Source organism: Vicugna pacos, chromosome 27, assembly GCF_048564905.1.
Source record: "Vicugna pacos chromosome 27, VicPac4, whole genome shotgun sequence".
NCBI classification, from domain to species: domain Eukaryota; kingdom Metazoa; phylum Chordata; class Mammalia; order Artiodactyla; family Camelidae; genus Vicugna; species Vicugna pacos.
In genome coordinates, this window is record NC_133013.1 from 7,909,081 (window position 1) to 7,921,446 (window position 12,366).

At 51.3% G+C, this 12,366-nt stretch overlaps 1 protein-coding gene across 2 annotated transcripts in view; it reads right to left on the minus strand.

Moving 5' to 3' along the window:
* The window catches only part of LRRK1 (leucine rich repeat kinase 1), a 119,326-nt gene that overhangs the window by 17,698 nt on the left and 89,262 nt on the right, over positions 1–12,366 (minus strand). For both annotated transcript variants that reach the window (XM_072950682.1, XM_072950681.1), the window contains exons 21-25: positions 9,690–9,861; positions 7,087–7,250; positions 5,983–6,122; positions 3,924–4,173; positions 1,235–1,401 (exon numbers count right to left, since the gene is read on the minus strand). In XM_072950682.1, the coding sequence (XP_072806783.1) occupies positions 1,235–1,401; positions 3,924–4,173; positions 5,983–6,122; positions 7,087–7,250; positions 9,690–9,861 (893 nt within the window). The remainder of the gene's footprint in view (positions 1–1,234; positions 1,402–3,923; positions 4,174–5,982; positions 6,123–7,086; positions 7,251–9,689; positions 9,862–12,366) is intronic.

Genomic DNA, 12,366 nt, shown 5'->3' on the forward strand with positions numbered 1-12,366 from the left:
AAGTTTTGTTTTTTCACATTTGGTCTCTAACTGGTGAAGAATTTATTTCTGACTATGCTGTGAAGTCTGGCCCGAGGGTCCGCCCCAGTGAGTGAACAGTCAGCCTTTCCCGCTGACTTGCGACGTCACCTCTGTCACGTGCTGGCCTCCCATGCAGGCTCGTCCCCTGACAGGCCTATCCGCGCCCTGGGAGAAAACTGCCTTAATGCCTGTAGGTGTGTGTAAGTCAGAACGCTTGCTGGGCAGGCCTCTTTCTTTTGTCTTCCACTGTGGAATTTTCTTGGCTGTTCTTGGGTTTTTGTCATTTCATATGCATTTTAGAATCAGGGTTCTCTTTCTCTCTCTCTCTCATACACACACACACACACACACACACACACACACACACACACACACACGCACACCCTGCTGGCATTTAGATGAGAACTACACTGAATGATACATATTAATTATTCCGCAATTCCTTATGGTTTAACGGCTGCCATGAAAGGCATTTTCTAGTGGGTCACACTGCTGATGAATTTGATGCTGAGCTCACGCCTAGCAACTTTATCTTCCATTGTCCTATAATTCTAATTTTTCTACCCAGAGTGTAAATTCCTTTTGTGAGGATAAAGATGACCAGGCTAAGCCAGGGGCAGTGAGGGGATGTGACATCCACCCTGCTGGGAGTGAGCAGGCCTTCTGGTGCTTGCACCGGCTGAGCTTTAGGTGGTGACGAGTCGCTCCAGAACGTCACTGCGCCGCACAGGATGTGTGCACCTGAGCGTGCCAAGGTAAGAGGGTGTCCCCTCCTTTGGGGGGTTGGAGGTGGGGGGAGAAGCCAACCACACTGGCTTTCCAATCCATTCATCTGGCGCTCCCACAGGCCTTCTTCTAGTGGAGATGGCCCAGGGTGAGGGGTCCACCTGAGGTCTGCCTGTGTGCCCACCACATGCCAAGCCTGGGCTGGGCACAGAGTGGATGGAAACTGGAAAGATGGCCCGTGCTCTTGGGGGCTCGGGTCCGGATCAGAAAGTCATCTCCAAAAGCAATTTCTAGGCCTGGCTCAGTCTGATTCTCGAGCTTGTCCCCCATCCTGCTGCAGCAAAGCAGGGCTGCCCCTGGGGCTCACTGGCCGGGCCCACCCTTCTCCCCTGCCCACGAGGCCTCAGGCATCCCCAAGACAATGCAAGTCTGGCCCAAGGGAATGCACATCTGAAAAAAAATGGTACAGGGTCCCGTTTAGGTTTACCTGCCGGGGCATTAGCAAAGTTCTTGAGTTTCTTGATCTGGAATCGCTTCACAGCCACGGGCTGGCCCTGGTACCGGGCCCGGTAGATGACAGTGCCGCTCCCACCTTGGCCCAGGATGGCGCTCTCATCCTCGCTGTGCTCCAGTTTGCTGTTCTCCAGGAAGAGCCTGCGGGAAACACAGTGCCGGGGTCAGAACAGACCCCCAGAGAGGCCACTGGGGCAGGGCAGGTCCTGGGCTAGGCAGGTGCAAGGACAGGCTGGGCCACTGGTTCCCGCTGTGGAGGGTCAGGGTTCGAAGCCCCCTGTGGGGTCAGCCAGAGCTGGGACACACCCCACCCTGGGCGGATCACGCAGCCTCCACAAGCCTTGGGCTCATAACAGGAACTGTGTCAGCGGTGTGGCTGGTGACCTGCATGTGGTGAAGCCTCTGAAAGTGGTGGACACGGAAGAAGAATTCCCTTGGATGTTTTCCTCCCAAACGTTCTGTGCTTTGAGAGCTAGTTTCCATCAGACAAACCTTATTTACTTACTGCTACGTCAGTGGTTCCCTCATTTTTTTTTTTTTTGAGTGGCTGGAAAATGAAGTCTCATTTCATTATTTAGAAAAAAATTCTTTGATTGAAGTAGAGTCAGTTTACAATGTGTCAGTTTCTGGTGTCCAGCATAAAGTTTCCATCCTCATTTCTTTTTATTAAGCAAAGAAGTATATAAACCAGCCATGCAGTGTGTTCCCACAGTCAATGGCTAGGATTTATTTCACCCAAGGGCAGGGAGTTCAGACCTTCTCACCCCTCTTCGTGTTCTAATCCTAGGTAAAAGGGAGGTTTCTGTTAGGCTTTTGGAAACACCGCAAGTCACTCCTGGAAGGGAGGGAAAGGGCAAGGGATGAAGGGAGGGAGAGACGGAGGGAGGGAAGGCAGGTAGCCAGATGCTCTCCCACTTCAGGGCATCTCCCAGCTCTGCTGAGGTCCACCTGGGTTTCTGATCAGTGGCCTCTGCCAGGTGCCACCTCTGGAGCTCTCCTGGCCCCACAGAGCAACGCCTCAGCCCCCTCCCCCACCATGCAGCTGTTTCCCATGCCTTCTAGGAATGGATTCTGCAGCTGCTCAGACTTTGCACAGCTTAACTGCATTACCCTCCGGGCAGATGCAACTGCACCTACTGTAGCCCTTGGTGATGCAGCTGAAGATGAACTAGGCAGTTCTCCAAGTGCCAAATCCAAAGCTGCCTGTTTAGGAAGGGTGGGCACTTGGGAGCCTCCTAGGACAGGCACGGGGACCAGCGGGAATGCTGGGGGTCCCTCAGGGCTTTCTGTTAAGACTCCTGTAAACTTGGGACCACTGGGCAGGGCTCCGTGGATGCCAGATTGTCCCCACCCCCGCCTGCACAAACTCCCATTGGGGGAGTGTGATGCTTTGGGACCATTGGTTGGGCCACAGCGGAAGTTTCCAGAGAGTCTCTGCTGAATTAAGAATCCTGTTCAGATTTTTGGGCTTTTCAACTCCCAGCCAAGTACTTTAGTCTAAGAGCCATGCTACAGCCTGTGACTAGACCCAACAGGGACAAATAATCTGGCTTTCCAGATTCCGGACAGTAGATTCCATATCCAGATTCAGAGGGGGCATAAAACATAACAAAGTTCAGCAAATAAATAAAAGTTCTAAAATCTGGGGCTGCCTTAATCGGGCACCCGACCATGAAATCTGACTCATACATATACAAAACTCTGCATGTAGTCTCCAAAAAGTGATAACCCTCATGTTAAAGACTTAGGAACAAAGGGAAGTCATTTTGCAGACCAGTGGCATTTAATTGTCATTTCACCAACAAGGTAACTGGGGATATTGGAAAGAACTATGGGGGGAAATTTTCCAATGTAGGCAGTGAATCTTAATTTAACAGACTCTTCCAGAAGCATGCTTTGGAACCCCAATCCTACAACATCTCCGAGAACTCCACATCTCTTTTCTTGGGATGGGGAGCAATTTGGAAAAATGAGGAGGCAAATATTTTTACCCCTCCAAAAGTTTACTTTTCTTTGAAGAAACCAAATAATAGCAATCCTTTGAATAAGAAGACAACAGGACTTCACCACTCCAAAAACGCTGGTAACCACCAATGTCAGACTGTCTCCATGGAGACCAGCCATGGCTTCTGGTTTCCATGACTACAGAAGAGTCCATCTTTTACCCAGCACTTGGGTTTTGTGATTCTTTCCTGTCAGATGGGACCACAAAACGTCTTCTCTTTTCTCCAGCATTCTCTCCCTCGTTATTATCTAAGATTAATACAGATAGACAACTCGAAGTACAGATAGATTCAGGGGACCTAAATGCTAAGTTGCAGGGCAGCAGCGAGGAGTTGGCATTTGGCAAGAAAGGAAAATGAGGCAGTAGGGTCTGAAGCACCCTATTCTTGGATGCCAAGTGGTGTCTGTCTTCTATGCCTTGATCTGGTAGCAAAGAAGGAGTTAGGAGGGAAGGAGTGCCAGCTAACGTGAGGGAGAGATGGTGTGGGATGCCGGAATGACTTCACCCTCCAAGTGCTCTGCCTGGCTGGGCCTGTTGTGGCCTCAAAGACAGAGACCCAACAGCCTGGTTCTCTTCAGGCAGCCTAGGCCCAGAAGCTAAAAGTCACCCAGGGTGAGGTGAAAAGCAGAGGGTCCCAGGCAGGGGTGCTATGATATACCTGGCCGGGAAGTCGGTCATGAACAGCTCGGGGACCAGCTCCTGGAGAGGCACGGGGAGGTCGAGGTGCCTGGGGCAGGAGATGAAGTCCCGCTCGATGGCCGTCAGCACGCAGTCTTCCATGTCGAAGTATTGCACGTGCTCCGGTCTCTCACTCGGGCCGGTGTGCTGGGCCCAGGAGGTCTCGCAGACTGGGCAGGGCACGTATTGCTCCATGAGTGGGGTCCCGTCGCTTTCTGTGGCCGTCAGAGCTACATGGGGCAGAGTGGGAGTCCGCTCACCCAAAGGTGGCTGCAGGTGGGTCCCTGGGCAGCACTTGCACCCCCAGGTTGGGTGGGCTTTTCACAGGACGGGGTCTGTCTGCCCTGGCCTGGGCCCCCAGGAGTGGCTGAAACGTGACTGCTGCACTCAGGTTCCTTTCTGGAAAGCACCATCCTGTGTCTTGAAAGACTCATGCAGGGAGAGGCCAGGGATGCACTGGACAGCCGTTGGGTGGTCCAGGCTGGCCAAGGAGGGGCTGAGAGTTTGGGAATCCCTTCTGCACAGCTGGGCCCTGACAGGACTCTGCGGGCTGGTTCTGAGCTATGCCAGTCTCCAGTGACAGAAACCACAAGTAAGGAGCCGTTCTTAAAATTAGAATCATAGAGCTTGCAACTACTATGATCCTTCCTAGAAGAGCAATGCTGGAGGAGGAATGAGTACAAATTATAATAAGACAAAACCTAGTCATTTGACATGAGCTCCCCTGGGCAGGAGACATAGCTCTTCTGCACACCTCTGAGAGGAGGCACAGAGCAATTCCTCTACGCGGCCCATGGAGATGCCCTTCCAGCAAGTTGATGGCTGCTTTGTGCAGGGTGGACTCCTGGCCCTTTCTGGGCACATCTGCTACCTGCAGGCCCATGTGTAACGCATCCCGCCATCTGGCTGGTAGTGCTGAATCTGGGCAGCCCCATCTCGGTCCCTCAGCCCCGTCTTTCCTGTCTAATGGACCCCCAGTCAAATCTCCAGCAGCACCTGCTGTGGGAGGACCACTGGTTGATGGGGAGCCACAAAGGGTCTGGAGGGTTCGCATGGCCTAGAGGTCCCCCTTGGGTGGCCAGGCACCCTTCAACTGCCACAACCCATGCACCAAACTGCCTTCTCTTAGGCCCCTTTCTAAAATGCATTTTTTCCTTGTAGGTCACCCTTCCCATCAACACCTGAAGAACCCCAGACCCTGGTGTCCAGAGCGTTGATCCGGAGCACACCAGGCCCGTTTCTTAAGCATTTCCTTAGATGCTCTGCTGGGAAGCCAGGATGGCATGTGGGTGAGGAAGCCAGCACAGGAGGCTGGAGGACTGGACTAGCAGATCCCAAACCCACCCTCTGCTCTCTCAGCCGCCAGCCTTCCAGGGCTGAGGGCTCATGGGGAAGGAGTTTTGCCCGGACAGCCTCCTCTCAGTGGGACGCCCTGTGGGTTTGTCTCCACTCCGGTAGCAAAACAAACAGGGGACCTCAACAGCTTCACTTCAAAAAGTATTTTCTTTAAGTGGACTGTCTATGAAGAAACTGATCAAAGGGGCTGGAAAGGGCCACGTGGGTGGCCGATCGCCGCTGGGATTCAGGGGTCAAGGGCAGGCAGGGCAGGAGAATGGGGACCCTTGGCAGGTGTGGTGCCTTCCATCTCACCCCTGCACCAGCTGTGGGCTCCCCCCCCGGATTTCAGCAGCCTTGTCCTCACTGTGTAAACAAGACTGTGTGAGGCTCACACGAGGGTCTTCCTGGACTATGCGTGGTAACAGGAAGCATCTCTCTTCCCACAGACTATGGGCAGCCAGGGGGCCATGTCTGCACAGGACCTGAGGGTCTGGGCCCGTGTCTCCCCCGCAGCGCCCCCACTCATGCCCACAGCTTGACTCCCCCGGGGCTCAGGACTCTGCCAAAGGGCTGTTAGGATTCCTCTGGTCTCCTTGAGCTGAATCCCAGTGGGATTTCTGTTCTCCAAGTAAGAAACCCTACCCTGATTTATAAAGAAATATTAACATGAGCAAAGATTTGGTTCAAGAACGTTTTCTTACCGGGAAACCACTGATCAATCAAGGAGTTGACGTGGTCTGTGATAAAAGCCATTGCCGAGAAGTCCCTCATTTCCGATTGGCAGATAATTTTTATTCCTCCACTTTTTTTCTTTTTCCAGTTCACATCTGAGGATTCCACACTGCAACCCAGAAACAAAAAGAGGTCCATTGTGATCGGCCACGAAGGGCCCTGGGAGAATCTCCTTATCTCCAGGGTGAGGCTGCAACCCCCAGGGGCCCCCAGGGGCCCGGGCAGGACTATCAGGGGTCTCCTGCATTGGTGTCCTTGTGTGCACAGCCCTGCCTTGTCACCCTGCCACCCCCAGGATGGGGATGGGGACATACCGAGGACTTTGCAGTGAGGGATGCTCAGGCTGGGATCTGAGCCTTAGGTGTGACACTGGGGAAGGTTTTGCCCCTTTCTGAACCACAGGATTCTCATCTACCAAGTCGGGGGCTGTGAGCTTTAAGTGGAAACATCGCTATGAAAGCACCAGGTGCCCAGATGGCCCAAATCGGGCCCTCAAAAAAGTTACTTTCTCCTTTTACCCTCTCTTCTCACAGAGCTGAAGAATACCTGAAAAATTCGCTGTAAGTATGAAATAATCTCGTGTGTGCTAAACCTGATAAAAATCAGTTACTAAACTGTTGAGCTGATTTTATCTATCTCAAAAAATAAACAAAGAGGACAGGAAAAGGGATCTAAGGTAGGCATCGCGGGATGCGGGCTAGGGAACCAGTGCCATTGCCAGGACATCATCTCTTAGAACAAAGCGGGTGGGGCTGGATGGATGCAGGGGCCCTGCAGGTCCCGCCTAAGTGACCAGGGGGGAGCTGGTTGCTCTCACCCCTGAGCTTAGTGGCTACCTCCTTCCCTCTAGTCCTGGGCTGTGGTCACCACATCCTCCCTTGACTTTCCTGTCCTGCAAGGGCAGAGCAGGAGGGGTGGGGAGATGGGGAACCTCTGGGACATTTGCAAGGCAGTTTCTGATTTCTAGCAAGCGTCCATGATGAGCTGCTCTCGGGAGCAGAACTCTGGGCACCACGTGGGCAGTCTCTAAGACGGCACTGTGGTGACCCAGATGAGCCCTCAAACGTTCCTACCTGAGGTAGCCCCCGTCAAAGGTTACCAGGAGCCCTTCCTGCCAGTAGATGGTCTGATTTCTTTTCACCCTGAACGTGCTGCAGCGATTTCTCTGGTTTCCCGTAAAACTATAAATGGCGACTTTCCTGTGTCTGCTTTTAGTATTCTTCTTGTTTTCAAAAAGCTGAAAGACAGAGAAAAGGCCCTGCTTAAGTATTCCTGGCTCCTCGCTGGCCCTGGGCAGAGCTCTGAAGAGGCCAGACTGGCCCCCTTGTGATAAATGACCACCGTCTGTCTTCCCACCCCCTCCTCCTGCACCGCTCATCCCGCTGCCAAACGAAATGCTGCTTTATCTGAAGGGGTCTCCCGGATACTCTGGGAACGCATTTCCCCCAGAAGATTGAAAATTGGCTTTTTTTTTTTTTTGCAAATATTTTCCCTCCTTGATTTCACAAGCAAAAAGTTACCTTAGAAAATGTGGCAAATACAAAAAAATATGAGAGAGAAAAAAGATACCAAGTTAACATACGCAGAAAGATCACAAAGATTTTGGTATACTTCATTCCAGGGTTTTTTCCCCCTCTAACTAGATGTTTATGAAACAGCTGAGGCCATATTTTGTAATTTCACATTTCTATTTTTTCCCTATCTAGATGTTTATAAAACAATTGAAGTCATGTTTTATAATTTTGTATTTCTAATTTTCTAAATTTCTAGTTGTATATACTTTAAAAAACTTTGTTTTTCCTGTGCCATTAAAAACTCATAAAATTCATTTTTTTTAAAAGCTCAACATATTTTTCATCGTCACTTTTTTTTTTTTTGCTGTGAAAGCTCAACATATTTTTAAAGTATAGTAATTTCCTGAATCATTCTTTTCTTTGGACTTTTACGTTGGTTCCAATTTTTGCTGCTTCTGATAAGCCAGATGAAGAAGAAAAAGCACAAAGCTTTCTCTGATTTCAAACAATTGCCTTAGTTGAGATTTACAGCAGAAGGATTATTGGGTCAAAGGGTCTGAACATTTTCAGGCTCTGGATTCTTAGTGAGAAATCGCTTTGGAGGCGATCAGGGTGCATCCCCACTGATTCTGGGGCTGGGCAGCCAGCTCTTTGCTGATTTGACAGGTGAAAAGTACTATCTTACCAATGCTTTAATTTGCATGCCATTGATTACTTTTGAGAATGAATTCCTTTTCTTCCTCTGAATTTCAATAGGACGTCTTCCCTAATTCTGAGTGAGGGATGCTGCTGGGAAGGGTGCCTGCCGCCACAGCCAGCTGGGTCCCCACCCCGCCAGCCACTGAGCTCGCTTGGGAGCTCAGGCCTCACACGATGCTGGTGCTCGGTGACCTCCCACTTGGAACGTGGCAGGAGGAAGAGTTCAGAGGGAGGGCAGAGTGGCCAAACGGGAACATTAGGAGAGCCAGCCCCTGCGCCCACTCCTTCCATCCCTCAGCGCACCCTCATGTGTCACTAACAAGTCTCCCTCCCACTAACACGAGCTGTGAGTTATGGTTTTCAGGCTGCTGCATAGATTTTTGAACATTTCAGTAAAATCGGAAGATCAAAGTGTATCTTTATTTAGCCACCAAGTTGTAATTCCACGAGGGCATTTTAATTAGAATGTGGCAAAAGCAAACTCACACTGAGTTTATGTCAATTATTCAACAGTCCTGGCTTATGTCAGGGGTTCTCACTCTGTCAAGTGGGTCCGAATCCTCTGGAAGGCTTGTGAAAAAACAGAGTCCTGGAGTTTCTGATGCACTGGGTCTGGGGCAGGCTGGAGAATTTGCACTTCTAACAAGTTCCCAGATGAGGCTGATTCTGCTGGTCCAGGAACCCCACATTGAGAACCACCACTCTGGACAATGACTATGTCCATAGTCCTGTCTTGCATGAAATGGATGTTGACTGACAGCCGGGACTCCTTTCAACAACCCCAGGTGAACCCACAGAAAAGAACTCCTTGGGTGAGGTTCTCACTGCTCCCAGACCAAGTTAAAGTTCTATGTCCATGGTTCTCAAGCTTGAATGGACAGTGGGATCAGCTGGGGAACTTTTAAAAATATGGATACGTGGGTGTCACACCCATGGACTGTGATTCAGCAGTCTGGGTCTGGGGTCTGGTCTGTGTCTGTTAGGAGCTCCCCAGGGGAGTCCAGTCACAGCCTGAATGGCAAAGCCCTGGTTCTGAAGCCGTGGTCCTCCCAGGTGTGCGCCCGACCAGCTGTATCATCTGGGGCAGGGGCTAGAGAAGTAGACTCTTAAGTCCCAGTCTGCAGCCACTGAGTCAGATCCTGAGAGGGGCCTCGCCTTCTGTATTCTAACGAGCCCTCCTGGGGATGCTGATGTGGGTTAGATTAGAATCTGTGCTCCTGATGGGCTATTCTGTCCGAGCCAGCTAGGCGCTAATTTGATATTCACAGAATGATTCAAGTGGGTCCGTGGCCCAGAGGGGAGAGGGCAGCTGTGCTGCGCGGGACTCTGGGCCTGATGTCGGCAGGAAAAGGGCCGTCAGCCAGGTCCCTCCAGCAAAGGGCGTCTCCCTCCCTCCCCAGAGGGTGCACCTGCAGGTGCCTCGCGAGCATGCACCAACGGCCCCATTCCAAAACAGCGGCTACCTGGAGGTCCATCTCGGCCAAGCTGATCAGCATCCGTGCTATAAACCTTTGCCAGAAGCCAACGGGAACGAAGCTCATCTTAAACACCCTCTGAATGGTGTTGGCTGCGGGGTGTCGCATGCCGTGGGTATCCAGGCCAGGTTTGGACGGCAGGAGATGTGGCAGGAGATAGCTGAAACACATCAAACGGAGCTTGTGAACTGTGGACCTGAGCTCTACTGCAGGGCCCTGACCCCAGCAGATGGCTTGGCCTGGGACAGGCTCTGCTGAAACAGCTCAGGTTGCCTGCATATCTTCCTCCTGGGCTCTTTGGAATCTTATTTTGACTTATTTTTTTTTTGGTGGGGGGAGGTAATTAGGTTTACTTATTTATTTTTAGAGGAGGCACTGGGGATTGAACCCACAACCTCATGAAAACGTCTGTGCGCGTAAACGCAGACACGGCACGTCGCAGCCGATTCTCTGTAAACTGGGTTGTGACTGGGGAAATCACTTAAAATTAACTTTGGATGAAGGAAAAACAAATACAGCTGCACAGTTCCAAGGACAATGTAGATGCTGGGGTCAGAGTAACGTTTCTGGCCTTCGAAGCTCTTTATTGTCCTTGGCCAGTTGAGACAACACAATTGCCTTAGAAGTTGGCGTGAGGCTGTTGGTGCCAAGGAGCTGTGTTTGAGGGGAGCGCTCGTGCTCATCATAAAAACGCTGAACCATCATGTCAGTGAGCTGTTCATGACTGTGGTCATTTGAAAACAGCTGACACAGGGGAGGTCCCTCCAAGAATTCTGTGTGCCCTGGAGCTAAGGCAGCCACGTGCAGAGCCCTGGGTGGACCCTTTTTCTTAAAGGCTTTGCCTTCAGCCCTCCTAATCCTTTAAAAAATGCATCAGTTTAGGTCCAATAAAATGTCTTTGGAACTTTCTGGAAGAGAGCCTCGAAAATACCGTAGAAGGAAAACTCATTGACAGCCCGGTGGACGGAGCTCCCAGGGGTCAGTCCTTGCTCTGTGTCTTCATCACACAACTTAACTTTGTTGGGATTCTGCTTCCCTGACCTGGGGAGAGAAGGGACACCGACCTTGCAGGGTTGGACAAGGTGCAGGTGAGGCCCGGGAGCTGGGGAGCAGATGTGAAGTTTTAGGTCCTTTCCAGCCATTTCAGGTCTTGAGTGAAAGGACCTTCTCAACCACCCCAGCTAGAGTGCCTCTCTCTACAGCCGGGCGCTCTTCAGCAGACGCCCTGATTTAATCCTTCACGTTCTTGAAAAGTCCTTCTTTGTGTCTCTGACCTCCTGAGACAGGAGGCCCTTGTCGGTGCCCAGTGTGATTTATTCTGCTGCTTCTGCCCACATCTCGCTCAGCTGGGAGCTCCTGGGACTCCCTTACAGGGGCTGTGCCCTGTAGCTTCTTTCTATCTTACAGGTGTGCCCTACTCGTGGGGAGGGAGCACGCTGTGCACCCAGGTGACCCTGCCCGCAGCCTGCACAGCGGGTGCTCAATATTTTTGCAGACAGAGATGACTTAGGAGCCAGCATTGCAAATAAAGAGCTTCAGAGTGACTGGTAGTGGAAGCTTTTCTCAAGGTGATCAGAGCCCCAGGAGAGACCACCAGCACCTGTTTGAGAGCCATCACCAGTAGGGGGGCTTCCCCGGGGGTGACTTTGGGGAATTAAGAGGTGAGCCCTTCATGTGCCTGTTGAACAGAAAGCCCTGAAGACCCAGGTGAAGCCGGTTCCCGCTACATCCCCGAGGTTGTCTCAGCGGTCAGGCAGGAGCCCTCCCTGAGCAGTGAGAGCCAGGGAGGTTCCACCTGGAAGATGGACAAATGCCTGGAAGAGTACGTATGCTTTTGGGAGGTTCAGAAATGCCCTGAAGGGTTCCCCAGGGACTCGAGGCATTGGCTGACTCCAGGTTGAAAACTGTGCTCTAAAAGGAGAAGCAAATGCCTCTGTTTGCATTGATAGTGCTGTTGACCATATAAAAGCTTATGGTGCAAGGAGCTGGAACTTGCCTGGGGCACAAGGGCACCCTTATACCTGTGCTAAGATGAAAAATACTGGCACACTCATGACTTTGGATGGGCCCAGACACCACTGGCTGTGAGTCCTTAGCACACAATGGTACTGCTAACACCGCATGTCCTGCTTACAGGCGCAGGAGACATCTTCCATACATTATCTAATTCAACCCCCACAATAACACTAGTAGGTAATAGTGTTATTCCCATTTTACACATGAGAAAGAAAGGAACTTGGGATTCACACTCAGGCATTCTGGCTCCACATGCTAACCTGTTACACTATAAGCCTCCAAGAGGACTTGGCAATAATCTGGCTGATTTTACTGTCCAGCCTGACGTACATCTGTGTATAACTGGCTTGCTTTTCCTGAGTGCTAATATCTCCCCACTCCTCTAACCTGTTGATAAAATAACCAGAAAATTGTCAGATCCTGGCAATGTGGTAAACTCACAGGCTGCCTCTCCTTGTCCTTTTCCATGGGCCAAAGTCAAGGACACACCTGGGCCACGGAATGAGGAATCATGTGGATTCTGAATTCCTCTTTGGGGTTTCTCTTTTGAGGACTCACTCATGACCCCCATGGAGCTGCAGCAGGAAGGACTGTGGCCCCCCTCCCACAGTTATAAGGCCAAGTGGAAATCTGGGAGGGGCCCCAGGCA